Source organism: Danio rerio, chromosome 1 (assembly GCF_052040795.2).
Source record: "Danio rerio strain M-AB ecotype USA chromosome 1, GRCz13ab, whole genome shotgun sequence".
NCBI classification, from domain to species: domain Eukaryota; kingdom Metazoa; phylum Chordata; class Actinopteri; order Cypriniformes; family Danionidae; genus Danio; species Danio rerio.
The window spans coordinates 317,635-332,500 of record NC_141021.1 but is presented as its reverse complement, the minus strand read 5'-3'; the positions used below and the strand labels follow the sequence as shown (position 1 = coordinate 332,500).

General features: G+C 40.0%; 3 protein-coding genes across 9 annotated transcripts in view; 1 reads left to right on the top strand and 2 right to left on the bottom strand.

Annotated features, from left to right (window-relative positions):
* slc9d1 (solute carrier family 9 member D1) overlaps nucleotides 1-7,636 on the bottom strand; it is a 13,748-nt gene extending 6,112 nt beyond the window's left edge. For 3 of the 6 annotated variants that reach the window (NM_001442726.1, XM_087236107.1, XM_087236109.1), the window contains 4 exon segments: nucleotides 41-235; nucleotides 1,937-2,116; nucleotides 2,503-2,897; nucleotides 7,532-7,636. In NM_001442726.1, coding sequence (NP_001429655.1) covers nucleotides 41-235; nucleotides 1,937-2,116; nucleotides 2,503-2,889 — 762 coding nt within the window. In that variant the 5' untranslated portion in view covers nucleotides 2,890-2,897; nucleotides 7,532-7,636. 6 annotated transcript variants of the gene reach the window in all.
* Nucleotides 1-14,866, bottom strand: part of tmem255b (transmembrane protein 255B) — a 131,719-nt gene that overhangs the window by 90,860 nt on the left and 25,993 nt on the right. The gene's annotated exons all lie outside the window — the stretch shown is intronic.
* dcun1d2b (DCN1, defective in cullin neddylation 1, domain containing 2b) lies at nucleotides 7,095-14,175 on the top strand. Of its 2 annotated transcripts, XR_015475696.1 has the most exons (8): nucleotides 7,101-7,191; nucleotides 8,828-8,971; nucleotides 10,153-10,321; nucleotides 10,712-10,842; nucleotides 11,575-11,657; nucleotides 12,032-12,128; nucleotides 13,058-13,402; nucleotides 13,740-14,175. XR_015475696.1 is itself a non-coding variant. In NM_001002156.3 (7 exon segments), coding segments are annotated over 6 exon segments (615 nt in total). In that variant the 5' UTR covers nucleotides 7,095-7,191; nucleotides 8,828-8,916; the 3' UTR covers nucleotides 13,138-14,175.

Here is a 14,866-nt window from a genome sequence, read left to right as displayed (position 1 = left end):
CACACGTTCAGAGGTCAGAGGTCAGAGGTGGTCTGCTGACCTTGATGAAGTGGTGGTCGGCGCGGGGGATGGTGGCGTCCCGGGGTTTGGTCAGCACATACTGGTTATTCTGCGAGTCGATCAGCATGCTGAGTCCCAGGTTACTCTGGACCTGCGGCCTGGAGGCGTTCTTCCTCTTCCCGTCCTCTTCGTCCTCCTCCACTCGCAGCACCGCCTCCACATTCACACCCTTCATCTGCGCACATCATCATCATCAAAACACTAGCATTCATCAGGAACTCTTCAGAGGGGTTGTGTTTACTGAGCAGTGTTTGATTACCAAGCTGACCGCTATCATGCCCAGGGTGATTAAAAGAGTAGATTAATTACTATAGTTTTGGTAATAAATGAATCTGTCTGTATTTATTCAGTTAATCCATTTATAAATGTGTTTTAATGCAAAAAAAAAGATCTTTTCACTCATCCTGTCATACAAACAATGTGCACGTATGCCTTGGGGCGGGGCTATCAGTTATTTAGGGCAGATCTAGTGGAGATTTAGGACGGGACTATCAGTCCTTTGGGGCAGGGCTATCAGCTTTAGGGTGGGGCTATCAGTGCTTTAGGGCGGTGCTATCAGTTGCTTAGGGCAGAACTAGTGGGCGTTTAGGGTGGGACTGCGAGTCCTTTAGGGCGGGGCTGACAGTGCTTTAGGGTGGGGCTATCAGTGCTTTAGGGCGGGGCTATCAGTGCTTTAGGGCGGGGCTATCAGTGCTTTAGGGCAGATCTAGTGGAGATTTAAGGCAAGGCTACTAATTTTTTAGAGCGGGGCTGTCAGTTCTTTAGGGCGGGTCTTTCAGTACTTTAGGGTGGTGCTATCAGTTGTTTAGGTCAAAACTAGTGGACATTTATGGTGGAACTACTAGTCCTGAAGGGCGGGCTGTCAGTGCTTTAGGGCGGGGCTATCAGTGCAGATCTAGTGGGTGTTGCTATCAGTTGTTTAGGACAGAACTAGTGGGCATTTAGGGTGGGACTACAAGTCCTTTAGGGCGGGGCTGCCAGTGCTTTAGGGTGGGGCTACCAGTGCTTTAGGGCAGTGCTTTCAGTGCTTTAGGGCGGGGCTGTCAGCGCTTTATGACAGATTCAGTGGAGATTTAGGGTGGGACCACCAGTCCTTTAGGGCGGGGCTTTCAGTGCTTTAGGGTGGGGCTACCAGTGCTTTAGGGCAGTGCTTTCAGTGCTTTAGGGCGGGGCTGTCAGCGCTTTATGACAGATTCAGTGGAGATTTAGAGTGGGACCACCAGTCCTTTAGGGCGGGGCTTTCAGTGCTTTAGGGTGGGGCTACCAGTGCTTTAGGGCAGGGCTTTCAGTGCTTTAGGGCGGGGCTGTCAGCGCTTTATGACAGATTCAGTTGAGATTTAGGGTGGGACCACCAGTCCTTTAGGGCGGGGCTTTCAGTGCTTTAGGGTGGGGCTACCAGTGCTTTAGGGCGGGGCTGTCAGTGCTTTAGGGTGGGGCTATCAGTGCTTGAGGGCGGGGCTATCAGTGCTTTAGGGCAGATCTAGTTGAGATTTAAGGCAAGGCTACCAATTTTTTTGAGAGGGGCGTTCAGTGCTTTAGGGCGGTCTTTCAGTACTTTAGGGTGGTGCTATCAGTTGTTTAGGGAAGAACTAGTGGACATTTAGAGTGGAACTACTAGTCCTGTAGGGCGGGCTGTCAGTGCTTTAGGGCGGGGCTATCAGTGCAGGACAATCAGCAATGTATGGCGAAGCTAGCAGTGCTTTAGGGCAGGCAATGATTAATTTAGGAAGAGGTTATCAGTGTTTTAGAGCAGGACAACCAGTGCTATTAGACTGAAAAACAAAATCACGCACTGCCCTCCATTTTTTCTCATCACAGAACCATCTGAAGTGGATGTATGTGATGATCTTAATTTCCGTCAGTTGTGTTAGTGCACCTGTTTGTTGTTGTCGAAGGCGTGCTCCTCGATGTCCTCCTCCAGGCGGTCCGCAGCCTTCCTCACGTCCTCCAGGATCTCGTCCAGCACTGACAGGGTTTTGTTTCGATCTTGTGCCACTTTCAGCGCCTCCTGCTGGTGTTTCTCTGCCGCCACCAGCTCCATGTACTCCTGCTCCTCCTGTAAACACACACTCACACTGGTCAGACGGCACACAAAACATTTACTGTCCATCAAAACAGTCTGGCATCTTTCAGCTTATGTCTCTATATTAGAAGTTTTTGTCAAATCTTATTAACTAATTAATAGTGCAAGTACAATATTTGAAAAATGCTACTGACTACAGCATCAGACCAATTTCAAAATACACTAGCGGCCAACCAGCAGTAAATGCCTAGAGTTTCATCTGCTGTTAAACACTAGCCAAGAGCACCATCTGCTCTTAAAAACTAGTCTAGAGCGCCATCTGCTGTTTAACATTAACCTAGAGCTCCATCTGCTGTTAAAAACATGCCTACAGCAACAACTAAGCTCAGAATTGATTGAAGAGGAGGTGTAATACAGACCTTGATGGCCGCTTCTCTGAGTGCCTCCAGCCGCTGTCTGCTGCTCTCCTTCATGTTCACCACGTCTCTGAGGTTTCCCTTCAGCACGCGCTGCAGTCCCTCCAGGGCCTGGAACAGGGATCTCTCGCTCTCGTTTAGCTCGCGCTCGAACACCTCCAGCGTGTGGATGCGGAACAGCTTCTCAGCCGGTGCCAGCTCCTGGTTTCGCTGCAGAGCTGCTGCAGCCGTGTCCAGCCTCCGCACCGCCGACTGTTTCTGCCGCAGCAGCGTGGAGAGCCGCCGGCAGTTCTCCGACACCCACTGCTGCCCATGGACGGATCTGTGGAGCGGCTTCTGCTGCAGCGCCACCACCAGGCCGAAGCACAGCACTGCACACAGAGCTCGCATCCCGCACACTGCACACACACACAGCACAGATCCAGACATATGCGGATATTCAAGCACTCAATATATGGTGATAATAGACCTTTTTCACACTTAAGCGCCATCTGCTGTTTAAGAGCAGCCTAGAGCGCCATCTGCTGTTAAACACTAGCCTAGAGCGCCATCTGCTGTTAAACACTAGCCTAGAGCGCCAACTGCTGTTAAACACTAGCCTAGAGCGCCATCTGCTGTTAAACACTAGCCTAGAGCGCCATCTGCTGTTAAACACTAGCCTAGAGCGCCATCTGCTGTTAAACACTAGCCTAGAGCGCCAACTGCTGTTAAACACTAGCCTAGAGCGCCATCTGCTGTTAAACACTAGCCTAGAGCGCCAACTGATGTTAACTTAAAAACGAGCCTAGAGCGCCATCTGCTGTTAAACACTAGCCTAGAGCGCCATCTGCTGTTAAACACTAGCCTAGAGCGCCAACTGATGTTAAATTAAAAACGAGCCTAGAGCGCCATCTGCTGTTAAACACTAGCCTAGAGCGCCAACTGATGTTAACTTAAAAACTAGCCTAGAGTGCCATCTGCTGTTAAACACTAGCCTAGAGCGCCAACTGATGTTAACTTAAAAACTAGCCTAGAGTGCCATCTGCTGTTAAACACTAGCCTAAAGCGCCATCTGCTGTTAAACACTAGCCTAGAGCGCCGTCTGCTGTTAAACACTAGCCTAGAGCGTCATCTGATGTTAAACACTAGCCTAGAGCGCCATCTGCTGTTAAACACTAGCCTAGAGTGCCATCTGCTGTTAAACACTAGCCTAGAGCGCCATCTGCTGTTAAACACTAGCCTAGAGCGCCATCTGCTGTTAAACACTAGCCTAGAGCGCCAACTGCTGTTAAACACTAGCCTAGAGCGCCATCTGCTGTTAAACACTAGCCTAGAGCGCCAACTGATGTTAAATTAAAAACGAGCCTAGAGCGCCATCTGCTGTTAAACACTAGCCTAGAGCGCCAACTGATGTTAACTTAAAAACTAGCCTAGAGTGCCATCTGCTGTTAAACACTAGCCTAAAGCGCCATCTGCTGTTAAACACTAGCCTAGAGCGCCGTCTGCTGTTAAACACTAGCCTAGAGCGTCATCTGATGTTAAACACTAGCCTAGAGCGCCATCTGCTGTTAAACACTAGCCTAGAGTGCCATCTGCTGTTAAACACTAGCCTAGAGCGCCATCTGCTGTTAAACACTAGCCTAAAGCGCCAACTGCTGTTAAACACTAGCCTAGAGCGCCATCTGCTGTTAAACACTAGCCTAGAGTGCCATCTGCTGTTAAACACTAGCCTAGAGCGCCATCTGCTGTTAAACACTAGCCTAAACCGCCATCTGCTGTTAACTTAAAAACTAGCCTAGAGTGCCATCTGCTGTTTATGAGCAGCCTAGAGTGCTATCCTGTGTTAAACATTAACCTAGAACACCATCTGCTGTTAAAACACTAGCCTAGAGCGCCATCTACTGTTAGCTTAAAAACTAGTATAGAGCGCCATCTGCTGTTTAAGAGTAGCCTAGAGCGCAATCTGGTGTTAAACACTAGTCTAGAGCGCCAACTACTGGTAACTTAAAAACTAGCCTAGAGCGCTATCTGCTGTTTAAGAGTAGCCTAGAGCGCCATCTAGAGTTAAACACTAACCTAAAGCTCCATCTACTGTTAAACACTAGCCTAGAGCGCCATCTGCTGTTAAACACTAGCCTAGAGCGCCATCTGCTGTTAAACAATAGTGTAGTGCCCCATCTGCTGTTAACTTAAGCTATGAATTAACCTTTATTAAATAACTTTTATTATATTTATATCATGCAGCTTTATGGTATTTATGCTATAAAGAAGAAGAGCTGGAGAAATCACCTGACTTATGAACACGAGCACACTCCCGAGTCTGAAAGTGTGTCAGTTTGAGCTTGTTTAGGTGTGTCTCCAACTAGACAAACAACCCAACGTATGTTTAGCAGCCGTCACACCTACATCCTACAGCTAAACACAGCTTAATGTCCCTGACGTACACTGATATGCAGCCGTGTTTCCTCAACAGTGCGTCAGTGTAATAATGTGTGTGTGTGTGTATACGGAAAACAACACTGCTGGAGCTCAGACTAGCAGAGAGATGCAGATACTAGAATGTGGCATAACAGGGTCAATGTCATGCCAGAGAATACATGACAGCTATTTAGGCATCTGTTGGAAGATGATAAAAAGATTAGTTCATTTTACTTTACCTTTTTTACACAATAACAGCACTTAAAGTTTTAGTTTTAAAGTTATAAGAGAGATGTTTTGAAATGAGATATATGCACACACACACACACACACATATATATACACATATATATAAGTCAGAATTATTCGCCCCCCTGTTTATTTTTTTGCCCCAATTTCTGTTTAACCAAGAGCAGATTTCTTCAAAAAAACAAATAAATAAAAACTGCTTTTATTCTAGCCGAAATAAAACAAATAAGACTTACTCCTGAAAAAAATTAATATTATCAGAAATACTGTGAAAATTTCCTGGATCTGTTCAACATAATTTGGGAAATATAAAAAAAAAAATCTAAATTAAAAAAAAAATCAAAAAGGGGCTTCAAAAAAAGTGACTTCAACTGTGTGTGTGTGTGTCTGTGCATATATATATATATATATATATATATATATATATATATATATATATATATATATATATATATATATATATATATTATAGAAAATATATAGTTATAGAAAAATAATAAATACACATTTAAAATAGAAAAAAATAATGAGAAGCTAAAAAATTGACAAATTTAGTTGAAATTTAGTAGGTTGCAATGTTTATTTGCAATATTTCGCTTGAATTTAATTGTATTATCTTTCAATTTCTAAATATATTTGGTGACTAATATTATAAGTAATACAATTAATAATATTATTTTACTAAATATATCCGTTTAGGAAATTATTTTGTTTAAATACACCAAAATACATTACCTACAGTTGAAGTCAGAATTATTAGCCCCCCTTTGATTTTTTTATTTATTTTTTGAATATTTTCTAAACGATGTTAAACATTTTAGGGACAAAATTATTAGCCCCTTTAAGCTCTTTTTTTTTGTCCGATAGTCTACAGAACAAACAATCGCTATACAATAATTTGCCTAATTACCCTAACCTGCCTAGTTAACCTTATTAACCTAGTTAAGCCTTTAAATGTCACTTTAAGCTGTATAGAAGTGTCTTGAAAAATAATATTTACTGTCATCATGGCAAAGATAAAATAAATCAGTTACAAGAAATAAGTTATTAAAACATTTATGTTCAGAAATGTGTTGAAAAAAATCTCTCCATTAAACAGAAATCGGGGAAAAAATTAAACAGGGTGGCAAATAATTCAGGGGGGCTAATAATTCTGACTTCAACTGTATATTCACTGAGAAATGGAGAAAAATATGCATTTTCAAAATGGGGTGTACTTAATTATGCTGAGCCCTGTGTGTACACACACACACACACAATATTTTTATTATTAATTTATTTATTTATCATTAATGTAGGGTTTTGATAATTGAATAACACAATACTTATCTAATTCGTGTATTGAGCACCAAAAAGCATGACAATGACACTGTGCAGGAGTTAGAGCACACCATCTCATATTCCACTAGTTCATAATTCGCCTTAGTGAAAGTGGGAGGAGCTTTGAGCAGAAATGATGAATGAAATCATCAATAATGAGCAGTGTCCAGAGTCAGTGAAGTGAAGCCATGGTCACCCTTATTCAACAAAACAGCCTTCAATATTAATAACGATCATAAACAACACTGAGGACATGCTCCATATTTTAATAAACTATATGTGCATATCATACGATAGAGAAGTGACACAGCACTGTTTAACATTAAGAATCAATTTACACCAAACAACTAACCACTGACAACACCACACTACTCTAATATACATGTATGCATGTCGCTGTGTCATTATTAAGTCAGATTTCTGCAGAATGATGATCTCATCTAACGCTGAACACCGCTGATTATTTTACTGAGGACAAATCCACCTTCACGGCAGTTTAAAGAGCATCTGCTACACGACATTCTGCATTATAATGATGAGGAAAACAGGAGTCGCTCATACCTGCTCAGTGCGGAGAGGCGAACTGGAGGAACTAGTCAGAAAAAAACGAGGAACAATCGCGCTCTTGTGACGTCACACACCGCGACTCCCGAACCGGAGAGAGAGACGGAGACCCGCTGCTCTGAGAGAAACAACCGGAGAGAGAGACACTCGGAGCAGGAGAAGGTAACTGAGACACATGATGATGATCATGATAATGATGATCAGTGTTTACGGACGTGTTTCGCGGGCTCGCCTCCTGACAGACTCACCGGAGCCGTTCACTCTCCGTTAAACCGCCGTGGAGCTCGCGGAAAACGAATAAGCACCAAATCCGTGTGTGTGTCTTTCTAAGCGGCTACTGTCTGCTGTTTTATTTCATGTTTATGCTAATATTTCTGACACTGTTCGACTGAATCAAAACAATCGACCGGGCATTCTGGGTAATGTAGTTCCTATCCCGCACTCACATAATCAACGCTGATCAACGAGTCGTTATGTTTGACTGTAAACATGTGAAACTCACGTCAAACAAAAAAAAATAGTTCTGAATTGATTGAAGTCGTTCCCACCGTCGTCCGTCGAATTAAACTTGAACAGCCGCATGTGTGTTGAAACTACAACTTCTCTGAACGCAGTGTCGCGCATGCGTACATGATGTTTCTGAATTTGGGGGCGTTTTCAAACTGGTGGGTGTTTCTAAAATCATGCAATAGAACTGATCCATCATATGTGACCTTAACCCTCGCTATGACAGCAGCCAATCAGATAGCTCTCTTTTACTTCGATCACGCCCACTTTCATGCAAGGCAGAAGGAAGAGGGCAGCATTGATCAAACCAAACACACAGGAACAGTCAGTCAGTGTTGATGTGCTTTGAATAAACGCTCTGTTCAGCTGATTCATGCATGCATATATTGGTTTATCGCTTCTGAGTAATTATCAGTTCAAGTGCATGCTACTGCTCATGTTTACACTTTAGGGATGGTGTTTTCTGCAATGGGAGATTACAGGATATGAAGTCATTATTGAACAAAGGCAGAACTGTAAGATGCAAACTCAAAATTTGAGGAAAAAATGCAAACTTCATATGTAACTTCAGATTTAAAATGAAAGTCAAAATTGTCAACTCTAAAATGTAGAAGAAAACATTTGAATATGTGTATATTGTATGTATATAATGTAATAATGATGTAAAGAATAAATCACAAGACATAAAATCAACAACTTGTATTCTTAAAGTAGGAATTGTGAAGTTCAGAATTTCAAAATAAATTAAGTATTAAGAAATTAACTTGAGTAAAAATCCTTGCAAGATTTAATTTAATAATAATTTAATAAATGCATAATTATTATTATTATTATTTTATTCATTTAATTTCCTTCGGCTCAGTACGTTTATTAATTCAGGGGTCGCCACAGCAGAATTAACCGCCAACTATTCCAGCATATGTTTTACACAGCGGATGCCCTTCCAGCTGCAACCCAGTACTGGAAAACGCCCATATACACTCATTCACACACACACACACACACACACACACACACACACACACACACACACACACACACACTCATACACTACGGCCAGTGTAGTTGATCAGTTCCCCTATAGCGCATGTGTTTGGACTGTGGGGGAAACCGGAGCACCCGGAGGAAACCCACACCAACACAGGGAGAACATGCAAACTCCACACAGAAACACCAACTGACCCATGAGTATAGAATATATTTATTTACTGTACTAATGGTGTACAGCAGGGCTGACGGGTTGTGTTAATGTTCTCAAACTGTCACTCATTCCCTCTGTCTTCTCCAACAGATCCGTCATTTGATCCTGCAGAAATTAACCATCTGTTCTGCCTGACCCACAATGACTGCAGCCTGAAGACAGAAAAGCTCAGAGACTCCATGAAAACAGCAGTGGACCGGAGGAAGCTGGACCTGCTCTACAGCCGCTACAAAGGTCAGCTGTCAGTGACTGTGAGCTGCATGCAGAAGGACTGCTGAAGTGCCCTGAAATGTGCAGTTTTTATTAGATTTTTGACCTAATTTCTTTCTTTTTTTTTTTTTTTTTGCTTTATTAACAGAAACAGTAATGTACAGTTTTATTATACAACAAAATCACTTCACTATTCTTAACAAGAAGGATTAAATAAGAAGAAATTAAATAAGAAAATAAATAAGTAAATAAATAAATAAATGAATAAATAAATAAATTAATTAATTAATAAATAAGTAAATAAATTAATTAATAAATAAATAAAGTAAATAAATAAATTCATGAATAAATAAGTAAATGAATAAATAAATAAATAAGCAAATAAATAAATAAGTAAATAAATTAATTAATAAATAAATTAATTAATTAATTAATAAATAAGTAAATAAATTAATTAATAAATAAATAAAGTAAATAAATAAATTCATGAATAAATAAGTAAATGAATAAATAAATAAATAAGCAAATAAATAAATGAATAATTAAATAAATAAGTGAATAAATAAATAAATAAATAAGCAAATAAATAAATGAATAAATAAAAAGTAAATAAATAAAAAAGCAAATAAATAAATGAATAAATAAATAAATGAATAAATAAATAAATAAGTAAATAAATAAAAAAGCAAATAAATAAATGAATAAATAAATAAATGAATAAATAAATGAATAAGTGAATAAATAAATAAATAAGCAAATAAATAAATGAATAAATAAATAAGTAAACAAGTAAATAAATAAAAAAGCAAATAAATAAATAAAAAATTAAATAAATAAATTCATGAATAAATAAATAAGTAAATAAATAAATGAATAAATAAATAAATAAGTGAATAAGTAAATAAATAAGCAAATAAATAAATGAATAAATAAATAAATGAATGAATAAATAAATTAATTAATTAAATTTAATTAAACCCACACCAACACGGGGAGAACATGCACACTCCACACAGAACTCCACACAGAAACACCAACTGACCCAGCCGGGACTCAAACCAGCGACCTTCTTGCTGTGAGGCCACAGTGCTAACCACTGAGCCACCGTGCCACCTTAGTTTTAATAATGTATCTAGTAATTATTTACATACATACGTGTGCGCGTGTGTGTGTGTGTGTTTTACCTGCGCTGTGCTGTTCTGCAGATCCACAGGATGAGAATAAGATTGGTGTGGACGGGATCCAGCAGTTCTGTGACGACCTCATGCTGGATCCGGCTAGCGTTAGCGTCCTCATCGTAGCCTGGAAGTTCAGAGCCGCGACGCAGTGCGAGTTCAGTCGGCAGGAGTTCCTGGACGGCATGACGGACCTCGGGTCAATAACACACACACACACACACACACAAAGACACACAAGTACATAAAAACACACATAAGAACATAAAACATACACAAACACACACATACACAAACACACACATACACAAGCTCATGCCTGCATACATGTACATAAATACACACACAAGTACATAAAAACACACATACACACACACACACACACACACACACACACAAGTACATCCTGTATATGCATGCATGCATACATGCACATACAACAACACACACACACAAACACACAAGTTCATGCACACACACAATCACACAAGTTCATGCACACACACAATCACACACAGTGGATGTGAATTCACTGCAGATCTTGACTCGGTATGTGTGTGTGTGTGTGTGTGTGTGTGTTGTGCTGTAGTTGTGACAGTCCAGAGAAGCTGAAGAGTCTTTTACCCAGACTGGAGCAGGAGCTGAAGGATTCTGGGAAATTCAGAGACTTCTACCGCTTCACCTTCAGCTTCGCCAAGAGTCCCGGACAGAAGTGTTTAGGTGAGAGATCAGGAGAGAGCCAGTGCTGTCATCTCTGAGCGTGCGCGTGTGTGTGTGTGTTTGTGCATCTGTGCGTATGTGTGTGTGTGTATGTGTATATGTCTGTCTGTCTGTTTGTGTGTGTGTCTTATATCTGTTTTTTGAGTGTGTGTGTGTGTGTGTGTGTGTTCTGTGTCTGTATGTTTGTTTGTGACTGTGTGTGTGTGAGTGTGTGTGTTTTAGTCAGTTTCTGTGTGTACGTGTGAATGTTTGTGTGAGTTTGTGCGTGTGTGTGTATGTGTGCATGTGTGTGTCTATGTCTGTTTGTTTGTGACTGTGTGTGTATTTGTGTGTGTCTGTTTGTTTCTGTGTATGCATATTTGTGTGTGTGCGTGTGTGTGTGTGTGCATGTGCATGTGTGTCTAGGTCAGTTAGTTTGTGTATTTGTGTGTCTGTCTGTTTCTGTGTGTGTGTGTGTGTGTATGTCCATGTGTCTATGTTTGTGTCTGTGTATATGTACGCATGTGTGTATGTGTGTGTGAAGTGTTTCTGTGTGTGTGTGTCTGTTTCTGTGTGTGTGTATGTCCATGTGTCTAGGTTTGTGTCTGTGTATATGTACGCTTGTGTGTATGTGTGCACATCTGTGTCTTTGTGTGTGCGTGTGTCTGTGCGCATGTGCGCGGGTCTATTTAAGTGTGTGTGTGCCTGTGTGTGTCTGTAATCAGTGTGTGTTTATGTGTGTGTGTTTCTCAGATCTGGAGATGGCGGTGGCCTACTGGAACCTCATTCTCAGTGGACGCTTCAAGTTTCTGGGCCTGTGGAACACGTTCCTCCTGGTACAGCGCTCAATAATGACTAGATCCTACAGCTATCAACGACTGCATGCTCCTATTTTCATTATCATTTGAATATTACACACATTTTAGCAGTAGAGAAGGATGTAAACAACACCTTTATGCACTGCACCCGATGTCACGCGCTCCAGCACAAAGACCATTGCTACAGTGGTTACCTAGCAACATAAGAAACGCAGTGCACTGTTTCCTCGAGTCAACAAAAGGGCAGTGTGTTGCTCCAGCGTTGACATGTCGTATCTAATCTCCTGTTAAATACACTGGGTGTTAACGTCAGTGATGTGAGGCTGGAGTAGTGTTATCTGACAGCTGAACTGATGAGGGTTTTGCTTCTCCTTCATCTTGTTTCTGTAAAGGAGCATCATAAGAAGTCCATCCCTAAGGACACCTGGAACCTGCTGCTGGACTTCGGGAACATGATCGCCGACGACATGTCAAACTATGACGAGGAGGGTCAGTCAGTCCCACACACTGCATGAGCTTACATTTCTGATATAGATGGCTAATATGGAATTGCGGGAACATTTAGTGTCTCCAAGATAAATCTTCTATTATTTTTCAAAGATTTTAATGAAACAGTGTTGAATATTAACACCAGTTATATTATAGGTTATCACTCAAAATACTGTGTTGTGGCGGCATGGTGGCTCAGTGGTTAGCAATGTTGCCTCAAAGCAAGAAGGTTGCTGGTTCGAGTCCCGGCTGGGTCAGTTGGTGTTTCTGTGTGGAGTTTGCATGTTCTCCCCGCTATGGTGTGGGTTTCCTCCGGGTGCTCCGGTTTTCCCCACAGTCCAAACACATGCGCTATAGGGGAACTGATCAACTAAACTGGCTGTAGTGTATGAGTGGGTGTGTATGGGTGTTTCCCAGTGCTGGGTTGCAGCTGGATAGGCATTTGCTGTGTAAAACATATGCTGGAATAGTTGGCGGTTCATTCCACTTTGAAATAGATTGAATGAATGATTGAATACTGTTTGTTTGTGTATTTAGGGGCATCTTGTTTTGTAAATATGAACATGATCAGTCAGTTAAACAACATTTAGTATCAGGATCTCTGTCATGTTTAGGCGTTTTGCAATATTTTACATGAATAATTGATTCAGTTTACTGTAAATTATGTAAACATGTATATCATTCCAGTTTAAGCAAAATGAATGTATAATGTATCTGCTATTTGAAAGCGAGTCACATGTGTGTATTTATTTACATTTATTATTATACATTTATTATATTTGTGCTTAATAAATGCATGTTTGACAAACACTAATCATCTTTTTTTTTCTAAAATTGAACATTTCTTGCGTCAGATGAATAGATTACGCTTGAAAGCCTGTCTGATTAATACTGGCCTTGTATTTATTGAGTGTTTTGCTGTGTCGTAGGTGCGTGGCCGGTGCTCATCGATGATTTTGTGGAGTTTGCTCGGCCGATCGTTACAGCAGAAAACCTCCAGACTCTATAATGAGCGCTGACAAGAGGACGAAACAGATAAATGGAGAACGGACATTACGATAGCGCTCTACAATAACAGCACAGGGATAATGATGGACTAATATGTAAATTAAACGTTAATATATTATGAACTAATGATGAGTTGAGGCATGTACTAATCAGGAACTAACTTTAACTACATCATGAGTGAATAATGTCTAGATTAATTACTTGTTAGACATGTCAGGTAACTGAAATATTAATTAAGACTTTAGTTTAAGCTAATTGTAACTAACATGAGCTGTTAATGTATGTTTATGTCATGACTTTACTTGACGGGCCACATTATTAATATGAACTCCTGTGTTGAAACTGCTCATATTGATGTAAACTGAAGACTTTCTATTGTCTTTCAGTGTAAACACACACTCATCAGACATGCATGACTATTACGTTAAACACAGAAGTTATTATTAATGAGGTAATAATAATAATAAAGTGCTCCTTTAAACTGTGTTTACATTGAAAAGCAACCTGTATACATCATAACATATAGTTTAAACACAAGTAATTAATAATTAGTTAATAATAATAATAATAATAATAATGTGCCCCTTCAAGGAAAGTCATGACATAAACATACTCTAACAGCTCATGAGTTCATGTCAGCTACATTTAGCTTGAACTAAAGTGTTAACTAATATATTAATTAATAAACACAATAAGAAGTAATTAAGCTAGCCATTACTCTCTCATGAACTCAAGTTGTAGATAAAGTTAGTTCCTGATTAACTCATCATTTGTTCATTATAAGTGGCGTTTAATTGACATATTAGTGCATTATTGTGTGTGTGTGGTCATTATAGAGTGTTAGTGACATTACTAACACAGAGCGACGTGTGTGAGTGTGTGTGAATGCAGCGTGACAGACAGATACCGAGGGGTTTTGTGCTGTTTTGGAAGTTTTCTAACACAGTGTCTGCTTGTTTGTTCTGTGATCATCAGAGTCGGCAGTTCAGCTCAACATCAGTGTTATACTGTATATGTAAATAAAGATGATTTAACACAATGCATTCTCCTGTCTCATTATTTGTAATATGTGTATCATGCTTCATGTGGTGTTTTTAAATATTATTAGCAACAGGAATAAATGAAAACTTAATAAACATAATAATAAAAAAGAGATAGTATTTATAAAACAATTGTCTAATTATCTTTGTTGTCTGTTTACTTTAAGTTGAATCAATATTTGCATGAAACATCTATAATGTGTATTTCAATGTGTATGTATGAGTATATGTGTGTGTTTGTGTGCCTGTGTATACATGTGTGTATGGGTATATAGATCCTTTTGATGGATGTAAACAATAGCAATGGTCCTACATACTGTGCATCTGTAGAGTGTTGACAGCTTCACTTTCTCCACATGTGTTTATGTCACAGTCTTATTCTAAAATGGAGTAAATTGGTTGATTTCCTCAACATTCTACACACAATCCCCCATAATGACAATGTGGAGAAACAGTTTTTGAAATTGTTCCAGATTTATTACAAATAAAAAGCTAATAAATCAGATGTACATCAGTGTTCTCAGCCTTTGCTCAAGACTGTGTTGATGCTCCTTTGGCAGTGATTACAGCGTCGAGTCTTTCTGAACATGATGCTCGAGCTCTGCACAGCTGTCCTTTGCCGGATCTCTCAAGCTCTATCAGGTTGGATGGGAAGTGACGGTGTACAGCCATCTTCAGATCTCCAGAGAT